Here is a 19605-nt window from a genome sequence, read left to right on the forward strand (position 1 = left end):
AATCAGATAAATAAGTGTGTTGTTGTTTTCTAGATGCATGTTGAAATTGTCCTGCTGTTGTGTTTGTGTTGCGTGAGGAGGGTCACGGCTTACCCTGATGGGCGAGTGGAGGATTCCTGTCAAAGCATGACCCCCTACCACTCTGGCATTGAGTCCCAAATAAGCAACTCTCCTTACAAAGTCTCTGTGAACAGCACCACATTCACACCAGGACAAACCATCAATGGTGAGGGTAGTTTCTAACTGCTGCTGCTTCTTTATGGGTAATTGGGTATTAGGTTTTTAATTGAAAGATTTTTGGTAATCCATTGTTAAAGGAATAGTTAACCCAAAAATGTAAATCGCCTGAAAATTGAATCACCTTCAGGCCGTCCAAGATGTATATGAGTTTGCATCAACTCTGCAGTGAATGGGTGCTGTCAGAATGAGAGTTCAACCAGCTGGTAAAAACTACATAATCCACAACATGACTAGTCCATTAATCAACACCTTATGAATTCAAAAGCTGGATGTTTGTAATAAACAAAAGGATAATTAAGGAATCTAAAATATAAATAATATTGCTTTCGCCAGTAAAAAAAAGTCACCTCATCTGAATCAGGAGAGAAACTCACACAAATCAAGCACTGTTTATAAGCAAAAAGGTATTGAGTACATTTTCAGCAAATTTTCAATTTAGGATTAACCGTTTCTTTAAATGAGTGAGATTTTCAAAGACTTCCTCTTATGCTGATGTTTTTCCTATTGAAATAGGATTTTCAGGCAGATCATATCAAATAACTCGACATATCAAAGAATAGCCAGTGAACTATTGTTACATCACAACCATGAGCCCAATCAGATACATGCTAATCAGTTGCAGATGGTATTGGGGGAGCGACTTTTTTCATTCTTCCTGCATTTGATTGGACAAAAATCTGCACAGTACGGAATGAATCATTTTATTTCCCAGAAAAAGAAAGACTCATTTTAAATGTGTATATCAATTAATTAATTATTTTTTTAAGTATGAGTACACTAACGTAGATTACTCAAAACTATATTTATTTTTTAATTTATTGGGATTTTCTTCAGATTCTCTAAGCAAATCTACCTTAACACTTTGAAATTATGCTGTATTATTTCAATTTCATGGCAATTTGTAGCCGTTTTACACTTTGGTGAATTGGTGGCTAATTTGTCTGAATTCTTACAAATTTGTACAATTTAATTCACGCTTTTATATATCCGTTTAAAAAAATGTTTTTATTCAAATTTATACAAAATCACCACCTTGTAAAACAGCTATGTTTTCCTGTCAGATGTTCTTGGTCTCATTTTATTACTATTGTAGTTTCCTCATGATTATGTAAGCAGCAGGGGTCAACTCAAGTTACGCCAACAGACCTGGAGAGGTCAACACACATCTCTGTGTTTAACTCTCAGTAACCCTGCAGGCGGCAGAGAATGCCTCCGAATTCCAAGGCTTCATGTTACAGGCTCGAGAGGTGGATGGAAAAACTGCAGTGGGACACTTTACATCAATAAATATCAACCAATCCCGTGCCCTGAACTGCTTCAACATAGAGGTGCTTTATTGTTATTTTAAGATGGAGCTAATGCGTTCAATTTCTCATTCCTATTCAATGCAGACATTTAAATATTAGGTGCAGTATTTGCTTTAACTCTAAAGTGAGGCATGAGTCATGGAAACGCTCTGATTTTGGCCTTCAGAACTCAACTCTCAGCCAAGTATCTGCAGACAAGAAATCCCAGTTTGACGCTACATGGGAAGCACCGGCAAACTCCTCCTTGGGTGATATTCAGTTCTTGTATGTGTTTAACTCTTGTTTAAAGAGGCAAATACACTCGTAATCTCTTCAAATTAAACACTTGATCATAATTCTCCATTATTTCAATGCCCTTTCAGTGTAACATTTGTCAGAGACTATACATCTTTTTGGACCATGGTGAACAGCTCTGTAATTCGGTCCTCTACAACAATAAAACCACCAGCTGCTTCTCAGCAAACTAGTTCTTTACCAGTGAGTATTCTAATAGACATGCTCCTATTTTCTCATAATCAAGTGTTTGACTGTTCTTTTATGTTTTTTTTTCAACAGAACTCCAGCCACAAAAACAGACATTTGAGTGCAGTGTGGCTCAATGTGATTCTCCTTGCGCTAATTTTGCACTCACTTTTTCTTTTGATCAAACTTTGATCATTCTAACTAGTTCTACATGAAAACACTCTGATATTTTAGATTAAAAGCAATAAAACTTGATAATAAAAGTTTTTATAGCATTCATGGAATATAGCTACGCAATAACTGTGGAGAATGTGAATACTTTAAATATGTAATAAAATAAATAATTGGCAATGAAAATGCCTCTGCTTTCTGAATTAAAAACAAAAAGTTACAAAGTTTAAAAATAATATTTTCCAGATACCCAGTCTTTAAACATTCTTTTTATTTCTCATCTATCCATTTTTAGTTTTCCTAATTATTCAGTCATTTCGAAACATGCAAACAAAAACATTTAGTGAGTTTCAAAAGTAACGTTACATCACAGTAAAATGTGTTTTTGTGCAAAGAAGTAGGACAAACACTACACATTAACTAATTATAGGTTATACTAGACATGTTCTGAATATTCTGACAGAATTACATCAACATTTTAATGACGTACCTCAGCTACACAGGGCAAACTCGCAGTCTCTAGTAGTCTAGTAGAAGCTGGATGAGCAAGGGAGGGGAACATGAGGAACAAGGAAATCTTATTCTAATTCTGAAGTATAGGATGTTGTGTTGTACTTTACACTCAATCAGCTATGAGCTCAGGGTGATAACGTGTCCTCTGACCTGTTCAGTTAAACAACACAAAAACAAAAACAAGATTGCACAGGAACACTTGTGGAAGACGAGGGTGCATAATCTCTGCTCACAGATCATGAAGAACCTCAAGCACAGCGGCAAGAGACCAGGCCTGGGTTTCACAGCTAAAAGGGCAGTACTGGCCATTCTCATTAGTGAGCTCTGGCAGTCCCTTCCAGGATGACCTGAGGAACAGAAAACAGATATATCAAATCCTGATTACATGGCCACATTATGCAGATTTGATCTCCATGTACAACATAATGGCATTGAAATTGCACACTTCAGCTTAAAATTCCATTATAATTAAATTTGCGCAAACTGAAATTGTGAATTGAAAATACGCCTAATGGAAATACGTCAATTTCACAAGAACACCCATATATCGCAAAAATGTTTTTAAGCTTGCATGAGGTGATTTTTTCAGGCAATTAGAAAAAAAAGAATACTTCACAAACTTGCAATGGAAACAGTTTTTGTTTTTGCATTTAAATGCTACCTGCAATTCGCAAAGTCACATGATCATTCTTTAATGTACTATAGCCACCAATATGTGGCCACTCTCAAATATAAGGGGCTTTCCTTGCAATTAATGCTTGGAAAACCTTTTATTTACACTACAAACGTCTGCGGCACATTACGGCTTCAATACGATCACCATAGCTGATAGCGGCCCCTCTAGTAAATACTTGGGTTTATAGCAGCACATTTCAGAAGCATCCCAGAAGCGGCTCTCCGCGGTGCTTCTCTAAAGATACACGACTACATCTCATTCAATTAAAAATAATGGGTAGTGCGGTGCCTGCGATATATGTACGTAAACCTGCCAACATCTGTCACCATGACTTATCGCAAGAGGAAAAAAATGCTTTAGTCGCATAACATCGGTTAATGGAAACGGCGTGGTTATGCAATAGTTTTTTTATCGACATTTCTAAAATGTTACAAAAGTTTTGCGCAAACCTGTACTGGAAATGCATCTAGTGACAGACCTAGGGGTGTGCTCAAAATATCGATTCTTAGATACATACCGATATAATAAAAAAAGATACAGTATCGATATTCTAGCCCTTAGTATCGATACTCCGCCCAGCCATTAGGGGGCGCAGCGGCGCCCGCGAGTTTAAAAAAAACTCATGGAAAATGTTAAAGCAAGATGTAGCATTTAAGTGATTTCATAGTGAAATATGTTATGGCAGTACATGGTGTCACAAAAAAGAATTATAAGAAGATTTAATAAGAAGTTAAGAATAATAAGAAGAAGATTTTGTGCTTGTGTGAGCTCAGACTGTACCCTTGGAAAGTTAAATGTTGACTTGTGGTAATTTCCAGATTAATACAATTTGTGTACAATTAATCAGAGCACTTTAAGTTGCAAATATTTAAGCAAAATGCACTTTGTTATAATGCACTTTTGTCTTCAATAAATTGAAGAAAAATGCAGAGTTCTGTTTGTTGAGTAAATGTGTTCAGCATTAACTAATTGGCTCTGGCCCATGTATTTTTATTGAATCGTATCGAATCGTGTCACATTGTATCAAATCGTATCGAGACAGCTCTGTATCGAGGTACGTATCGAATCGTGACCTGTGTATCGAGGTATGTATCGTATCGCCAGGTTCTCCAAGGTATACAGCCCTAGACAGACCATTATATTGGCATCATATGTGTTATGTATATCTCATTTGCTAACTTCAAATTTTACTAAGTAATATTTGCAATATTCCAGCTATAAGTCATGACACCAGTGATTTTAAAACCCATTTTGGTCAACCAATGATATCGTTTACTGTTTCTGAGGGCAATAATTGTTTATGCAGCGTTTACCTTTCCATGTGGACATAATGGCGAGAGAGGACATTCTTCACCAAATACACTGTTTTGTCATAGGTGTCTTTTCCAAGCTTCTTTGCAAAGTAGATCTTTGCACGGAGGAAGTAACCAATAGGCCAGAGCCACTCCTAATGAGGTAGATGTATAGAAACGTTAGGAATCCTAAAAAAAAAGCTGAAATTGTGCTGATGAAGCAGTACAAATGGATCTTACAGGGCCTTGATGGTAGTTGAAGCCCCTGGCGAGGTTGTAGTTGTCATTTTCCAGAGAATTATCATAAACGCCACAGTAGACCATGTCACTATTCAAACAAACAAATCATGAGTCACACACAGGAAGCAGGAAGAATGTTCCAGGTAATGCAGTATAATTCATTTTAAGGACTCTCACTCTGGGTCTAAGGTCTTCATCCCAAGAGGTCCAAGCAGTTTCTCTTCTGCAATGTTCAGTGCTTCCCAAGCATGCTCCACAGTAAACAGCTCTGGAGCCTAGGAAGGAAAACCATTAGAAATATAATGATGATTCATAACTATTAAAGGTGACATATCATGAAAATACAACTTTTTCCATGTTTAAGTGCTTAAGTACATTTTTTGTAAGCCTTTCTCTGCAAGCTTGTGAAAAAAGGAGCCGCTCAGATTTCGCTCCCATGTGACGTATAAAGGGAACCTTATTATATTATTACCGCCCCTTAAACAGAAAGCTCCCATGTGACGTATAAAGGGAACCTTATTATATTATTACCGCCCCTTAAACAGCAAGTTTCCACCCATGGTGCCACCATTATGTGACGACAAGCGACAATGGTGTTCTAATGCCATGGCAAAGAATTTGAGCAAAGCATGCTAACTGTTCAGTCTTTGGATGCATTGACGAGCACAGAACACTACTTAGAGTCCCAGCCTCAGAGGAGACAAGAAAGCAGCGGTTCCCTATCTGACGGTCACTACGAGTTATGTCGTGACGACATTATGGGGATTCAATTGGGAGCTCCAATCATCTCTGACTTTAAAACGCCAATGAAATTTGGCTAGTGGATTTTGCATACCTGAGCCACTCCCCGTGCATATGGGTATAAAGACAGGTACATCCACTCTTCAGATTTTTGCTTCGGAGCTGAGTGGATGAAGAGTGCCGTTCTGCACAAAGTCTTTCATCTGTTGACTGGAAGCTGTTCTTGGTTAGCGTTACGGTGTGAACAGTGGTGTCCCTGTCGTCAGTGATTCCCCTGGGCACTTCAATCTAAAAGAGCAGATTTCCTAAACACGGACGGCGAACGTCTTTTTAAAGATATTCCTTATTCCTCACACAGCGAAGGTCCCGCTCGGTTCCCGAGTGATTAGTGATTTCGCTGGCCCATCTTCGTGCAGCTACCAGCATTACATTCTCTGCGCCCCCAGAAGATCAGATGTTGATAACAGCATCAGGGGATGGGCTATGGTCCTCCGAGGATGAAGATTCGGGCTAGCAGCATCGGAGCTGCACCCCTCGGGTGTTGTCGCCACCGCCGAATTAGACCCATAATTGCCTGGGGCAGCCGTGACTATCAGGCTGGAGGTCAACAGACCACCAGGGGGTACGCGGACATTCCCCAGGTGGAGAAAGCAGTTGCGGTGCACCTGTGCCTGCGAAACACCGCCACTTGGAGGAATCGTCCACGTCGCCCGTTCAAAGCCTGTAAGCTGACGGCAGCACCGCCAGGGGGTACGCGGACATTCCCCATGTGGAGAAAGCAGTTGCGGTGCACCTGTGCCCGTGAAACGCCGCCACTTGGAGGAATTGTCCGCGTCTCCCATCCAAAGCCTGTAAGCAAACGGCCAGACTGATTTCTCTGGCCCGTCTCGTGCGTCTACCAGCATTTCATTCAGTGCGCCCCCGGAAGTTCAGATGTCGATAGCAGCATGTCGTCCTCTTGAGGATGAAGATTCGGCGAGGCTGCCCCCCTCGGGTGTTGTCACATCTCTGGCCAGTCCCTGGAGACGCGGGGAGTTCTGCTGTGATCAGTCAGAACGCGATACATTCTACATGCTACACTTTCGAGTCCCGAGGTGGGCATGGCGTCACGGTACACATCGGGTGACCATCACGCCGATGTGTCGCGTTTATTCAGCCCCTGGTCGGACCTTGCTTTCCTTTTTTCAGTTGAGCTTTAGTTCCTGTCTGCTAAGACAGCACTCCTGGACATGCTCACTTCCATCAAGAGGGTTGGGGACCTCCAAGCATTTTCGGTGAGCAAAGAGTGCCTTGTGTTCAGGCCGGCCTACGCTCACATTGTCCTGAGAACCCGGCCTGGATATGTGCCCAAGGTTCCTACCACGCCTTTCCGCGATCAGGTGATGAACCTGCAAGCACTGCCCCCAGAGGAGGCAGATCCAGCCTTGGCGTTGCTGTGTCCCGTATGGGCGCTGCGCATATACATGGACTGCACCCAGAGCTTTAGAAGCTCCGAGTAGCTCTTTGTCTGCTACAGAGGTCAGCAGAAAGGGAAGGCTGTCTCCAAGCAGAGGTTGGCCCACTGGATAGTGGATGCCCATCGCCTTGGCGTTCCAATCCCAAGGCGAGCCTTGCCCCCTGGGGGTGAGGGCTCACTCCACATGGAGTGTTGCCTCCTCCGATGCGAAGGATGCACGGTGCCTCACTGGCAGACATTTGCAGAGCTGCGGGCTGGGTGACACCGAACACCTTCACGAGATTTTACAATCTCCACATTGAGCCAGTTTCTTCCTGTGTGTTGGGTAACAGGTAAGTGGCGGAACAGCTGGCCGGTGTCACGCTTGCTGCGCCATTTCCCCTCACCCGAAGATGCGAGTGCCTCTTCCTCCAGTAAGTTCCCTGAAAGGCGAACCCTGGTTGAGTATCCTCCAGCACCCCTGCCAGTCAGACTGGGCGGAGCAGTCTGACGCCAGGCCCAGTATCGGTGTTAGCTTGCCCGGGTCTCTGGTCAGCACCTGTACTGGGCTAGGTGTCCATATGGCTTGATTTTTCCACAGTAAGGTTTCCCTCTCGGTAAACCCGTGTCTTCCCTTTGACAGAGCGTTCTGTCAGTCACTGCTGGCAGTTGATCAATCCCTACTCTCAGGTAGGACCTGCTTCAGAGACCAATTCCATATGTAGTACTGCCTCAGGCCTGAGTCAGTCCATATCATTGTCCCTACAGGTAGGATGTGGCCTCAGTGGCCTTCTCCGGAAGGCTCGCGTCCCCATCGTTATTGCTAAGCTGTAAACAACAAAGAGGAAAGACTTGAAGCAATCTTTCACTGAAGGTCGAAATCCCTTCTGTTAAAATATTTATGTGGAGAAGGGAACAGCGGCTTGGCTATCTCCAGCAGCGATGTACTCACCTGTGGTTCCTGCGGGTACCAAAGTCAGCGAATTTGCGCTGGGGCGGTGGGAAGGTTACGACCTTTGCGTAGCAGTTGTCTGACACGCGGTCGCCAACATTTGCTGCGCCATGGAGTTGTGACGGGGTTCAGGTTGTGGCGATTTCCATGGACACCATAATGTCGTCACGACATAACTCCTGGTGACTGACAAATAGGGAGCGTCTCGTTTACGTATGTAACCCTCATTCCCTGATGGAGGGAACGGAGATGTTATGTCCCCTTGCCACAACCTTGAGCCATCGCTGGCAGCCAGGGACAAGTTCTCGGCGCCTCAACGTAAAACCTGAAGAGTGGATGCACCTGTTGCCTATTTATACCCGTATGCATGGGGAGTGGCTCAGGTATGAAAAATCCACTAGCCGAATTTCATTTGGCGTTTTCTCTTAAAGTCAGAGATGATAGGGGCTCCCAAGTGAATCCCCATAATGTTGTCACGACATAACGCCTCCGTTCCCTCCATCAGGGTTACATACGTAACCGAGGGTTACATACGTAACCGAGACGATTTAATGATTAATTTACTGTATATTACACCACACAGATCTAATATAAACATGTGATTTCTTTCCCAGCTGTTTACCTTCACATGACTGTTTTTGTAACTCATATGTGTTTTTAACATGACCTTGTGTGTATTTGACAGTTTAAGTGCAATAAGACATGAAAGAGAACTTAGTTTATTACTTGCATGCAGTGTGACAAGACGCTTTCTGTGTGAGTGCTTCGGACGTGTGCGCTCAGAAAACTGTATATCAGAAGTTTTAACTAATATGTTTTTTATAGCAGATTATCTGAGGAACGAGCTGTAAAGGCAGTCTTATTCTGGGAAAGGGGGTGGGGAGCAGCAGCTCATTTGCATTTAAAGAGACATGCAGAAAATCAGCATGCTTCTACTTCCACTCAAAATAGGCATTTTCAAAATTATATAATAAATGATCTGTGGGGTATTTTGAGCTGAAATTTCTCAGAAACATTCTGGGGACACCTGAAACATATATTACATCTTGTAAAAAGAGGCATAATAGGTCTCCTTTAAGCTTTTACTCACTAACTTAAACACTCACCAGCCAAGGAATCAGAAAAAATAATGTGCTTCCTAAAATTGATTTTCACTGAAATTTTGGAGCACTGTGATGGCACATTTTTCCTACTAACATAAAAACATGTGCACATAAAGCATGTAACCAGTTTACAAAGACTTGATGTGAATGAACAAATGAGTAATTACGGTTTATAATTATAAAATCAAGAACATAAAACAAAAAAAGATGTAAGTAATTTTAGATTATGCTAAAAATCATGATAAAACACTATGAAAAATAACAAATAATATATAGCCTATAGCAAATAAATAAGCAAACAAGCAAATACATAAATAATATATAAATTAATAGGCAAACAAAGAAAATAAATACATATTAAAATAAGCAAATATGCAAAAAATAATAAGCAAAGACGTAAATAAATAGTAAATATATACATTTGAAAATAACTATATAAGCAAACAAAAATAAAAATATAAACATTGGCCTTTTTTGCCCTGAGATCTTTTAGATCTAATCAAATCTGTTAGTTTTAGAACAAATCCTCACCACCACCATGGCAATGGGAAAGTTGGGTCTGAGCTGGTAGTCACACCAGGGGCTGGAGGCTCCATAGCTGTCTTTGTAAATCCCCCGCTTATGAACCAACTCGGGATGCTTCTCATTGGGGTCATTCGGGTCATGGGACACATAGAACATCTTCTCAAAATTCTGCTGGATTTTTCTGTCCCATTCTTCATAAGACATAGAAAGCTGTTTGCCTACAGGTATAACAATGTTTGTGATTAAAAGATTCTGTATTTGCACATTTGGAGTAAATTACAAATATTAGATTTGAGCTCACCATCTTTGTGTATGGCCACAATATTGTAAGGAAAGAGCCCTTGTTTATGTAGCGCCACCAGCCAACGCAATGTAGATTTGCACAGACCCACTATTTCCACCGCTGATCCATCTCTGCATTAGGAACACAAGAGTCATATTGAATGATGGCAACAGACATAAGCCTCTTTCATACAGCCATTCCGGAAAATACATGGAAAATGTGTCCTGTGATTTGTCCCGAGATGGTCTGATTTTGGTTCATTCACACTGCCAGTGATTTTCTGGAATCTGTGCGTGCGTTCACACACAACCCGTAAAGATGCCGTAAAGACACGTGATATTTCATGTGACGTGTATAATGCGCCCGCACTATTTCACTAAACTCCACTAAACTAAACTAAGCTTCAGAGCGGATAGTGAGGAGCTCCCTGATCGCTGCTTCATTTCAGTTTACACATTTTTCGTCATGTGAACGTTGATCTGCTTCAAAACAACCGGTAAAACTGTCATCACTACGACACACCCTTTACGGCATTGATCCGGCTTTTGTTCACACAGCGCTCGTTCCGGGACTGACCCAGCAATGTTACTAGGTCCCCAACCTGGGATCGTTCCCGGGTTCAATCCCGGGACGTGTTTGCGTTCACACAGAAGGCACTCAAGCAATTTTCCGGAATCAACGCGCTGTGTAAAAGGGGCTATAGAAAGTGAGACAGAGGAAAGAGAATCCAATTATAAATGGCATCTTATAAATAGAATATATTTGGCTTTAAGAGATTTCAAAACATGCCTAGGTGTAGCTGGTATCCCTTTGTTGCGGGCCTTCTCGCTTTCTCCCATTTTGTCCATCCAAGTCCCACAGTTGAACTGATTTCCGCCATACACAAAGCCAGTGTCGGGGTTCACCTTGGCCACAATGTTGAAGCCTGATAAGGTTTAGAATACAATATATTCAACATTTTCTCAAAGGAATCTTGAAAAAAGTCCTAAAAATGTTTTAAAAAGGGTTTACCTTCGTCTCTCATGTTGTTGTCAATTTGAGGTCCAGCGTTCCTCTCTCTGAACTCTATACCCTGCATGTGGTGCTCCATGGCCTCATGAATGACCTCATACAGCAGCTGATCCTGTGGCATTACCGAAACAAAACAATACAGATGACATCTGGGTAACAGTGAAACCAAAATTTGTATTCACAATGCATTATATAGTCTATTATAACTACGAAGAGGCGTCGACCGATTATCGGCCTAGCCGAATACTGGCGCTGATATTAAGCATTTTTCTGGTTATCGGTAACGGTTATTTTTAAAACCAATTTGTCGATAAAATAATTTAAAAGCATTGAAAGTTTTTGTCAGAGATTAATATTGTCAGATTAATTTTCATTTTTACACCAGACATCCAGTATATATTAGTTCAAATTATTGGTTATCGGTCTACTTGATCTGTAATAATCGGTATCGGCATCCTCCCTGAAAAACATATAGGTTGACCCATACTGTAACTACAACTGAACATTTATTAAAGAAATTAATACTTTTAGTCAGCAAGAACACAAAATTGACATGTATATGATAATATAATATGAGTGTCTTTACTATTTAAAATCAATGTTGTTCTTTTTAACTTTGGTGGTGTGCTCACCACAGTGCCAGCTGTCAGGGGTTTAGAGTCGTTTGTGGGGTACATCCTGGACACAGGGCATTGGAGGATGTCAGTGCCATTGGGTACCATAGTACAGTAGTCCTGAATGCACTGCAGCCACCACCATACTGCGTCACGGCAATTAAAACGGGCACCTACACCCTCTCCCAGCAGGTTAGGAATCAATCCATGTCTCATTGTACCAGCAAAGGCCAGGATGATGTTCCTGTAAAGCAGGATGAAGAGGAAAGAAAAGAACTGAGAGGGAGAAATCTCATCTCATCTCTAGAGGCTCAAGAATAAAATTATTTGATTGGTTTCTCAAATCTAAGGTCATCCAATGAGGGTCAGTTGATTCTGGATCGACTGAGATTGATATTTTAAACTAATAAATTAAGCATATACTGAATTTACATTCTTACGCATTCTTGGTCTCAGTTAATTGAGTACCTGGCCTCCAAGTGACGGCCTGTGACCAGCATTAGTCCTCGCAGGGCGATGAATGTGTCCCTTCCCCAACAACGGAAGATTCCAGCGGAGAAATGAGGTAGGCCTGTGGAATGAAGAAATCAAGACCAAGAATAATAACAGATCATAGTACCAAGTCACTGTTAAGTTTAATCCTACAATCCTGTGTTAGCAGCCCAGATACTTTCACTACTCAGCAAGCAACACTTAACAATTCATATTCTCTGGCAAATTGTGGAAAATCATTCTGATATTTTATTTAGGGTTTTCTGTGGGTTACTGTGGAATCACCTGCAGCCATGGAAACACAGCACTGCTCCTTCTGCTTTGTGATCTCATTGACACGGTAAGGCACATCACTCAGGGCTGGTGAGAGAGGTGGAAGAGCTGGAAAACGTCCAACAGCACACATTTGGACCGATCCGAGAGCCAACAGTTTCACAAAAGATGAGCCATTCTGCACAAAACTAACACACACACATGCACACAATAAGGGTAACCTTATAACAGCCCACAGAAACCTCTAGAATTATAGAAACTTGAGCAAACTTTCAATCATGACAACTCTTAAATTAGATAAAAAAAACAAAACTGTAGGTAGGATTAATCTTGGTGGATTTAGATATGCTACAGCTATGCTGCTGGCATGAGTGAAGTTTTACTGCTGAAACATGCTAATAATTACAGGGATTAGGATTTGTACCGCTTCTGCAAATTAAAGGAGATAAAACCCAGTAGCAGATCTAGATTGGTGGTGCTGGGGAGGAGGAAGGCTAAATAAAATTCACATGGCACACAGTACTGAGATGGACCAGGTTCAAAGTAAATAAAAAGGTTGCTACACTACAGATTAATTGGCTGCGCCGCCGGCTTGTGCGAACCAATTAGCTACTCAAAAGAGAAAATAACTTTTCTTGAGGATGGATTTATAGTAATAATCATAAGGGGCTTTTGCACCACGTAGTTCTAGAAACTTAATTCTAGGAACTAGCCAGCAGGGTGATTCCTAGAGAAACAATTTCTCCCTCGGGCTGTTTCCTGGTTGCATTTTCACTGGAAGCAGGAACTCTGTGGCGGCCGACAGCGGCATCTTTATTTGTGGCATTTAAAAATGTCAACAACGATTTAAAAATGAGGACGTTGTGATTGGAGCACTTTTTGTTGTGTGTCATGGGTTTTGTGATAACAGAGATGGAATGTAAACAACATTTTACATGATTGAAATAGTAAAAAGTTCGGCTAAGAGACTTTGGGCCCTATTTTAATGAGCTAAGCGCATGGTCTAAAGCGCACGGCACAGGTGCACTTAACGCATTTTCGAATCCACTTTTGCTAGTATAACGACGGGAAAAACGGTCAGCGCTCCCAACGCATGGTCTAAAAGGGTTGTCCCTATTCTCTTAATGAGTAATGGGTGTGTTTTTGGGTATAACGTGCAATAAACCAATCAGAGTCTCATCTCCCATTCCCTTTAAGAGCGAGTTGCTCTCGGGCCATGGCAGATTCGCTATTTAAACGGCGGAATTTTAAGGTGCACAGGCTGAACGCATCTCCAGAGAGCAAACGGATCTGCTCATGCGCGAGCAAATAGGTAGGCTAATTCTGATACACGCAATGACTATCCATTATGACATTTTTTATATTTATGTAGCCTACACAATAATATTCTTTTACACTGTAATCCTTTGATTTTTAATATTTGGCATGTTTGTGTGCTACTGCGCATCCCTGTGTGTAATTAGCAAAGTGAACGCGCGTTGTGGACCCGCCCAGAGGTGCATTTCCTACTAACGCGCTCTTTAAATAACAAAAAAAATATTGCACCATTGACTTTAGACTTTAGACCAGGTTTGAGTTGGTCTATGGCGCAGTCTATTTTCAGTTCCTCAAAATAGCAATGTGCCAACAATGTGCCTCAACACACCTCTTTTTTAGACCAGCACGCCCATGGGCGCACAAATGGGCACAAATGCATTTGCTATTTAAACAACGTGGCGCAGGACGGGAAAATGAGAATTGCGTCAGGCTGAAAGTAGCAAAAACACTTGCGCTGCGCCTTGCACCACGTGTATGATAGGGCCCAAAGTCTCCTATGACAACTTGCAGTGTTACATATCATCGAGGTTGAGAAAAGAACACAGCACTGCAGAAAACAGGTAACTGCCATTATTGCTGTGCACTTTTGCCAAATGTTCTAGGAACTATAAAAAGGTTCCTCTGGTGCGAAAGCCCCTACAGAACCCAACAAAAGTCGATGACAGGATAGGACATAATAGACACAAACACCAGGATGATCTGTCTCAGTCCTCTTGAGATACTGACCTTGACATCTGTTTGAAGGTCACATCAAGTGCAGTAGTGTAGGCCCCTACCAGGATGGCATCAAAATAACAGGGAATGAGGTAGCGAGGGATGTGCTTCAGGTATGCAAACATAGCCTGGAACCACTGACCCACCTAAGAACAAGTTAGCGACAAATATAACTACTGGATTTAAGAACAGGAGCAGCAAAATGATCTTTCCACAGAGTTTAACCGCAGCTAACACCCTGAGATTATCAGCTACATAGAGTATTAATTTTGATCGTTGACTCATTTACCTCGGCTAGTGTGCCCCCGCGTGATATCAGTCTATTGCTCACATAGTCAATCATCCAATCCCCTTGCCTTAGGTTGTCACAGAACGGGTGGCCAAGATCATTTTTGGGTCGAATGTCTGCCATCACTGACAACAGACCTGTGAAAATGAAATGTTATTTTTTGCCAGTTATTGTGATTTCTTAAAGACACCTGGAAAGCATTTAATTGCACAAAATACAAACCTAATATATATTGTTGTATGAAAAATGCAAGTTTATCTGTACCTTGCAGACCAGCGTATTTGAGTGGCTTCCAGCCGGGGATGTTGTAGCAGCCTCCTTCATCTTCCTTCTCCTCTGCATCACAGCGAAACAGAAGAATGTTTATATCAGCTAGAGTCATCTTAGACATAATCCTGGTGTGGAGAAGAAACACGAAAAAGCATCTTCAGAACTCATAAGTGTTCAGTTCTCTGTTTACACACAGGAAATAAAGGAGATCTTGACTTTATGCAGTAGCTCTTAAGCACAACCAAAAAAAGGACCCGGATGTCCATTAGCTTTAGTGGAAATGGGCAGAAAGGATCTAGACTTGGCACCAGCACCATGATGGTGGAAATCGTAAATGTGGATGAAATGAACTCACTGTGCCAGTGGACTCTTCAGTATGTCAGGTGTGTTTGGATCAGGCAGACTTCCTGCTTTATACAGCGGATTGAACTGAACGAGATGGTTCCTTAACACACCAACCAGCTCCTGAGATTTGGGGTCCAGACTCACCCTGAGAAAGAAAGACACTTCACATTTTAAACTTATAAAAAAATAAATAAAAAAAAACCACTACTGTTCAAAATTTTGTGGCTAGCAAGATTTTTTTAAAGAAATGTATGCTTTCAGTCAGACAAGTCGCATAAAATTGATCACCAGTGAAGGCAAATAATTCATAATATTTCAAAAGTTTTCTATTTCAAATGTCAAATGCTGCTCAAAGCGCAATGGCGCTATATGTTAACTTTAAAAAAGTCACTTGTCCTCTTTAGACTATTAAGTTTAATTTGTATATTGTCTGGCCTATTCAGTTCCTGTTAATGTACAGTAAACACATTTAAAATTCAAGTTTTAATCACATTTCTGTTGCTTTTTGTAGAAATTTTAGTACAATGCTGGATAATGTCTTTATTGCAAAATCTAGGTAAAATCCTGATTCAGTTCAAGGAGAGTAAATGCTTTTGAAGTCTAACCTGAAAGCAATAACGCTTCCAGGCGTCAGCTGCTCAAACACGATCTCCTGCACATATTCACTGCGCCCTCGAGACGTTACCCCAGCCTGCCGCACCACCTTACTGTCCTTCAGCTGAGAAAAGACAGAGACGCAAACAAAGGAACTTCTGAGACCAAAAGATAAGATTGACTCGTTCAGTGTTCACAGTACAGGCAATCAAAAGGCCATGCAAGTCCGGGCAGCAGACATTTACAACCAGGCAGGAAAGGGGAGGTTTACCAAAACAAGTTGTTGAGATGAAACCAGAGCTCTTTGAGGGCTGTGGTGTTTAAACTGCAGGGTAGGGGTTGAACTTTGCTGTTTTGTGATGAGTGTTCTCAGCAGAGGCCATTGTGTTGGCTTAGGACACTTATAATTAGAGCAGTCTCAAAACACTCAGGTTACCTGGATGTGCTCTTTAATCTCCACCGAGTACCCAGGCATGCCATTAATGCTCCTCTCATCTTTTTTGTAGGAGTCCGCCTGCCTCTCTACGGTACGCACCTCCAGCACCACCTCCTCTATCTTACCTGTGAGATTTCAGAAAGATTTCAGGGTTTGGCTTCCAGTCAGGCATCAAGTCCAAGGACACATTATCGAGACAGAATAAAACCAGATGTCAGAACAGAAGAACCTCAATGAGGGCAAGCGAGGGAGGAAATCTCATCCAGTTAAACATAAAGAAGGTTCAGCCTCTCTGATAAGGAGCAGCAAATTTTTGACACACCTGGGATGCACATCGGTGGAACCTCGTCTGTGTAGCGATGGTGTTTGGGATTCTTGAAAGCAGTGCGGCACACAGACACCACTGACTGGTGCGTACTGGGACAATGCCGGGTGATCGCCACGATGTCTTCATCCACTTGGTCTACAAACACCTAAGAAAACACCCAAAGACATATTAATAAAGCTTGTGAAAGATTATTATAGTTTTGCATACCAGTTTTATTTTTATTTTAAAGGGATAGTTCACCCAAAAATTTAAATTCTGTCATTGACATGGTACTGTATCTCACCCTCATGTCGTTCCAAACCCATAAGACCTTCGTTCATTTTCAGAACACAAATTCAAATATTTTTAATGAAATCCGAGAGCTTTCTGACCTTGCATAGACAGCAATGCAACTATGATGTTCAAGGCCCAGAAACATAGTAAGGACATTGTTAAAATAGTCTATGTGAAATAAGTGGTTCAACCTTAATGTTATGAAGCTACGAGAATATGTTTTGTGCACAAATTCCTTCTCTTCCATGTCAGTCTTCGACATGTGTTCACGAGAGTATCACGACGTATGCATGTGGTGCTGCTGACGCAGGAGCCGGCGTTCTGACGTAGAACATCCATCTTTCTTAGTTCATTGTCTGTATGTTCTTTTTTGAGTAAGTTAGGCTGGGCAAAAAATTGCAAATCATTCTTTCAATTGAAATTTTCAGACATGTTTACAAAGACTGTTTTATGTACAACGTGCAAACTTCTACATCAGAACGCTGGCTCCTGCATTAGCAGCATCGCATGCATGTGTCCTGATACTCTCGTGAACGACCGTTGAAGAAAGACATGGCAGAGAAGAAATTGTTGAATAAAGTTGTTTTTTGTTTTCTTTGCACACAAAAAGTATTCTTGCAGCTTCATAAAATTAAGGTTGAACCTCTCATGTCACATGGACTATTTTAACAATGTCCTTACTACTTTTCTGGGCCTTGAACGTGTCAGTTGTGTTCCTGTCTATGCAGAATCAGAAAGCTTTCGGATTTAATCAAAAATATCTCAATTTGTTTTCCAAAGATGAACAAAGACCGTATGGGTTTGGAACATCATGAGGGTGAGCAATTAATGACAGAATTTTCATTTTTGGGTGAACTATCCCTTACCACCCCTACTTTTTACAAATTGACTTCAAATCTTTTTAATTTATTTCTAGTTTATAATTTTATATATATTGTACTATTTAACATTATATACCTAACAAATATAATACATATATAAAATATTAAATACTATCTATAAATCTTAACATTTATTTAGCTAGTTAGTTAGTTCCAGCTATGATTATGATTAAGATGACTAGCAACATGGGCACTATCTTCTCTAATACATTAGAAGCTATTGCCCCAATAAAATTGAAGAAGGTTAGAGAAAAACTTACTGCGTCATGATACAACAGTAATACCCATTCTCTCAAGAAAGAAACTCGTAATCTTGAGCGCAAATGGAGAAAAACTAATTTGGAAGTTTTTAGAATTGCGTGGAAAAACAGTATGTCCAGCTATAGACAGGCTCTAAAAGCTGCCAGGACCGAGCATATCCGCAAACTCATAGAAAATAACCAAAACAATCCAAGGTTTTTATTTAGCATAGTGGCGAGATTAACAAATAACCAGACGCCACCCGATCTAAATATCTCCTCACAGTTTAATAGTAATGAATTTCTTCACTGATAAAATAGATAACATCGGAAATACAATAACAAATGTATATTCTACTGCGTCTAGTACTTCAGCTTCATTCATCGCACCCAAAGAAAAACTGCAGTGCATTACAACTATAGGAGAGGAAAAGTTAAATAAACTTATCAGTGCATCTAAAGTCAAAAATCTGGGTGTTATATTAGACAGCAACTTGTCCTTTGAAAATCATATTTCCCATGTTACAAAAACATAATTCTTTGATCTAAGAAACAATGCCAAGCTTCAAAATATGTTACCAGTTTCTGATGCAGAAAAGCTAGTTCATGCATTCATGAACTCTAGGCTGGATTATTTTAATGCACTGCCAGGTGGTTGTCCTGCATCTCGAATAAACAAGCTACAGATAGTCCAAAAATGCAGCGGCTATAGTCCTTACCAGGTCAAGAAAATATGATCATATTACCCCAATTTTTTGGTCTCTGCACGGCTACCTATTAAGTTCCGTATCAGTAACAAAACATAATTACTTACCTATAAGGCCCTAAATGGTTTAGCTCCTGTGTACATAACTAGTCTTTTATCTCGTTACAATCCATCACACTCCCTAAGGTCGCAAAACTCAGGATAGCAAAGTCCACTAAAGGAGGTAGAGCTTTTTCACATTTGGCTCCCAAACTCTGGAATAACTTTCCTGATAATGCTCAGGGTTCAGACACACTCTATCTGTTTAAATAGATTAAAGACACATCTTTTTAGCCAAGCATTCATATAATGCATCTTATAATCTTGTACTGCAGTTATATCTGATCAAATGCACATTATTATTCTTTAGCTTGGGTTGAACAAATCATTTTTGCTTGGTTGGAACAGCAGCTACGCTAATTATGTCTCTATTTGTTTCTCTGTTTTCATCCCGAGGTAACTAGGAATTACAGAACCTTCTGTCTGGATCCAACCCTTAAAAGATCTAGTTCCCTTGTCAAAAAATCCTACTGGAATTTCAGTTTATCTTTTCGGAACTTACTGGATTCTTAGACTCCTATTGAACATTTTGATTTATTTAAATGGAATTTTACTTTGTCCTGTAGGATTTTATTTGATTCTTAGATCTTATAGGACATTATGTTTTATTTATAGGATTTTAATTTCTCCTGTAGGATCTTCTATTGACTCGTATAATCTTATGGTATAAAGTTAATTTTAAATGGAATTTCACTTTGTCTTGTAGGACCTTATTTGATTCTGTTAATTAATTACTTTTTAAGAGTAACTTATATGATAACTGATGATAACTTTTTTTTTTTAG

General features: G+C 40.6%; 1 protein-coding gene across 5 annotated transcripts in view; it reads right to left on the bottom strand.

Annotated features, from left to right (window-relative positions):
- Positions 1 to 2429: 2429 nt before the first annotated feature.
- LOC306881761 (glycogen debranching enzyme-like) overlaps positions 2430 to 19605 on the bottom strand; it is a 39411-nt gene continuing 22235 nt past the window's right edge. For all 5 annotated transcript variants that reach the window (XM_079436022.1, XM_079436024.1, XM_079436023.1 and 2 more), the window contains exons 17-34: positions 16618 to 16768; positions 16296 to 16420; positions 15871 to 15983; positions 15276 to 15410; positions 14915 to 15045; positions 14651 to 14787; positions 14374 to 14507; positions 12343 to 12518; positions 12034 to 12136; positions 11584 to 11809; positions 10952 to 11063; positions 10730 to 10865; positions 9959 to 10071; positions 9664 to 9875; positions 5079 to 5176; positions 4902 to 4989; positions 4683 to 4816; positions 2430 to 3040 (exon numbers count right to left, since the gene is read on the bottom strand). In XM_079436022.1, the coding sequence (XP_079292148.1) occupies positions 2923 to 3040; positions 4683 to 4816; positions 4902 to 4989; positions 5079 to 5176; positions 9664 to 9875; positions 9959 to 10071; positions 10730 to 10865; positions 10952 to 11063; positions 11584 to 11809; positions 12034 to 12136; positions 12343 to 12518; positions 14374 to 14507; positions 14651 to 14787; positions 14915 to 15045; positions 15276 to 15410; positions 15871 to 15983; positions 16296 to 16420; positions 16618 to 16768 (2442 nt within the window). In that variant the 3' untranslated portion in view covers positions 2430 to 2922. The remainder of the gene's footprint in view (positions 3041 to 4682; positions 4817 to 4901; positions 4990 to 5078; positions 5177 to 9663; positions 9876 to 9958; positions 10072 to 10729; positions 10866 to 10951; positions 11064 to 11583; positions 11810 to 12033; positions 12137 to 12342; positions 12519 to 14373; positions 14508 to 14650; positions 14788 to 14914; positions 15046 to 15275; positions 15411 to 15870; positions 15984 to 16295; positions 16421 to 16617; positions 16769 to 19605) is intronic.

The sequence above is a fragment of the Barbus barbus genome (assembly GCF_936440315.1).
Source record: "Barbus barbus genome assembly, chromosome: 15".
Lineage (NCBI taxonomy): Eukaryota > Metazoa > Chordata > Actinopteri > Cypriniformes > Cyprinidae > Barbus > Barbus barbus.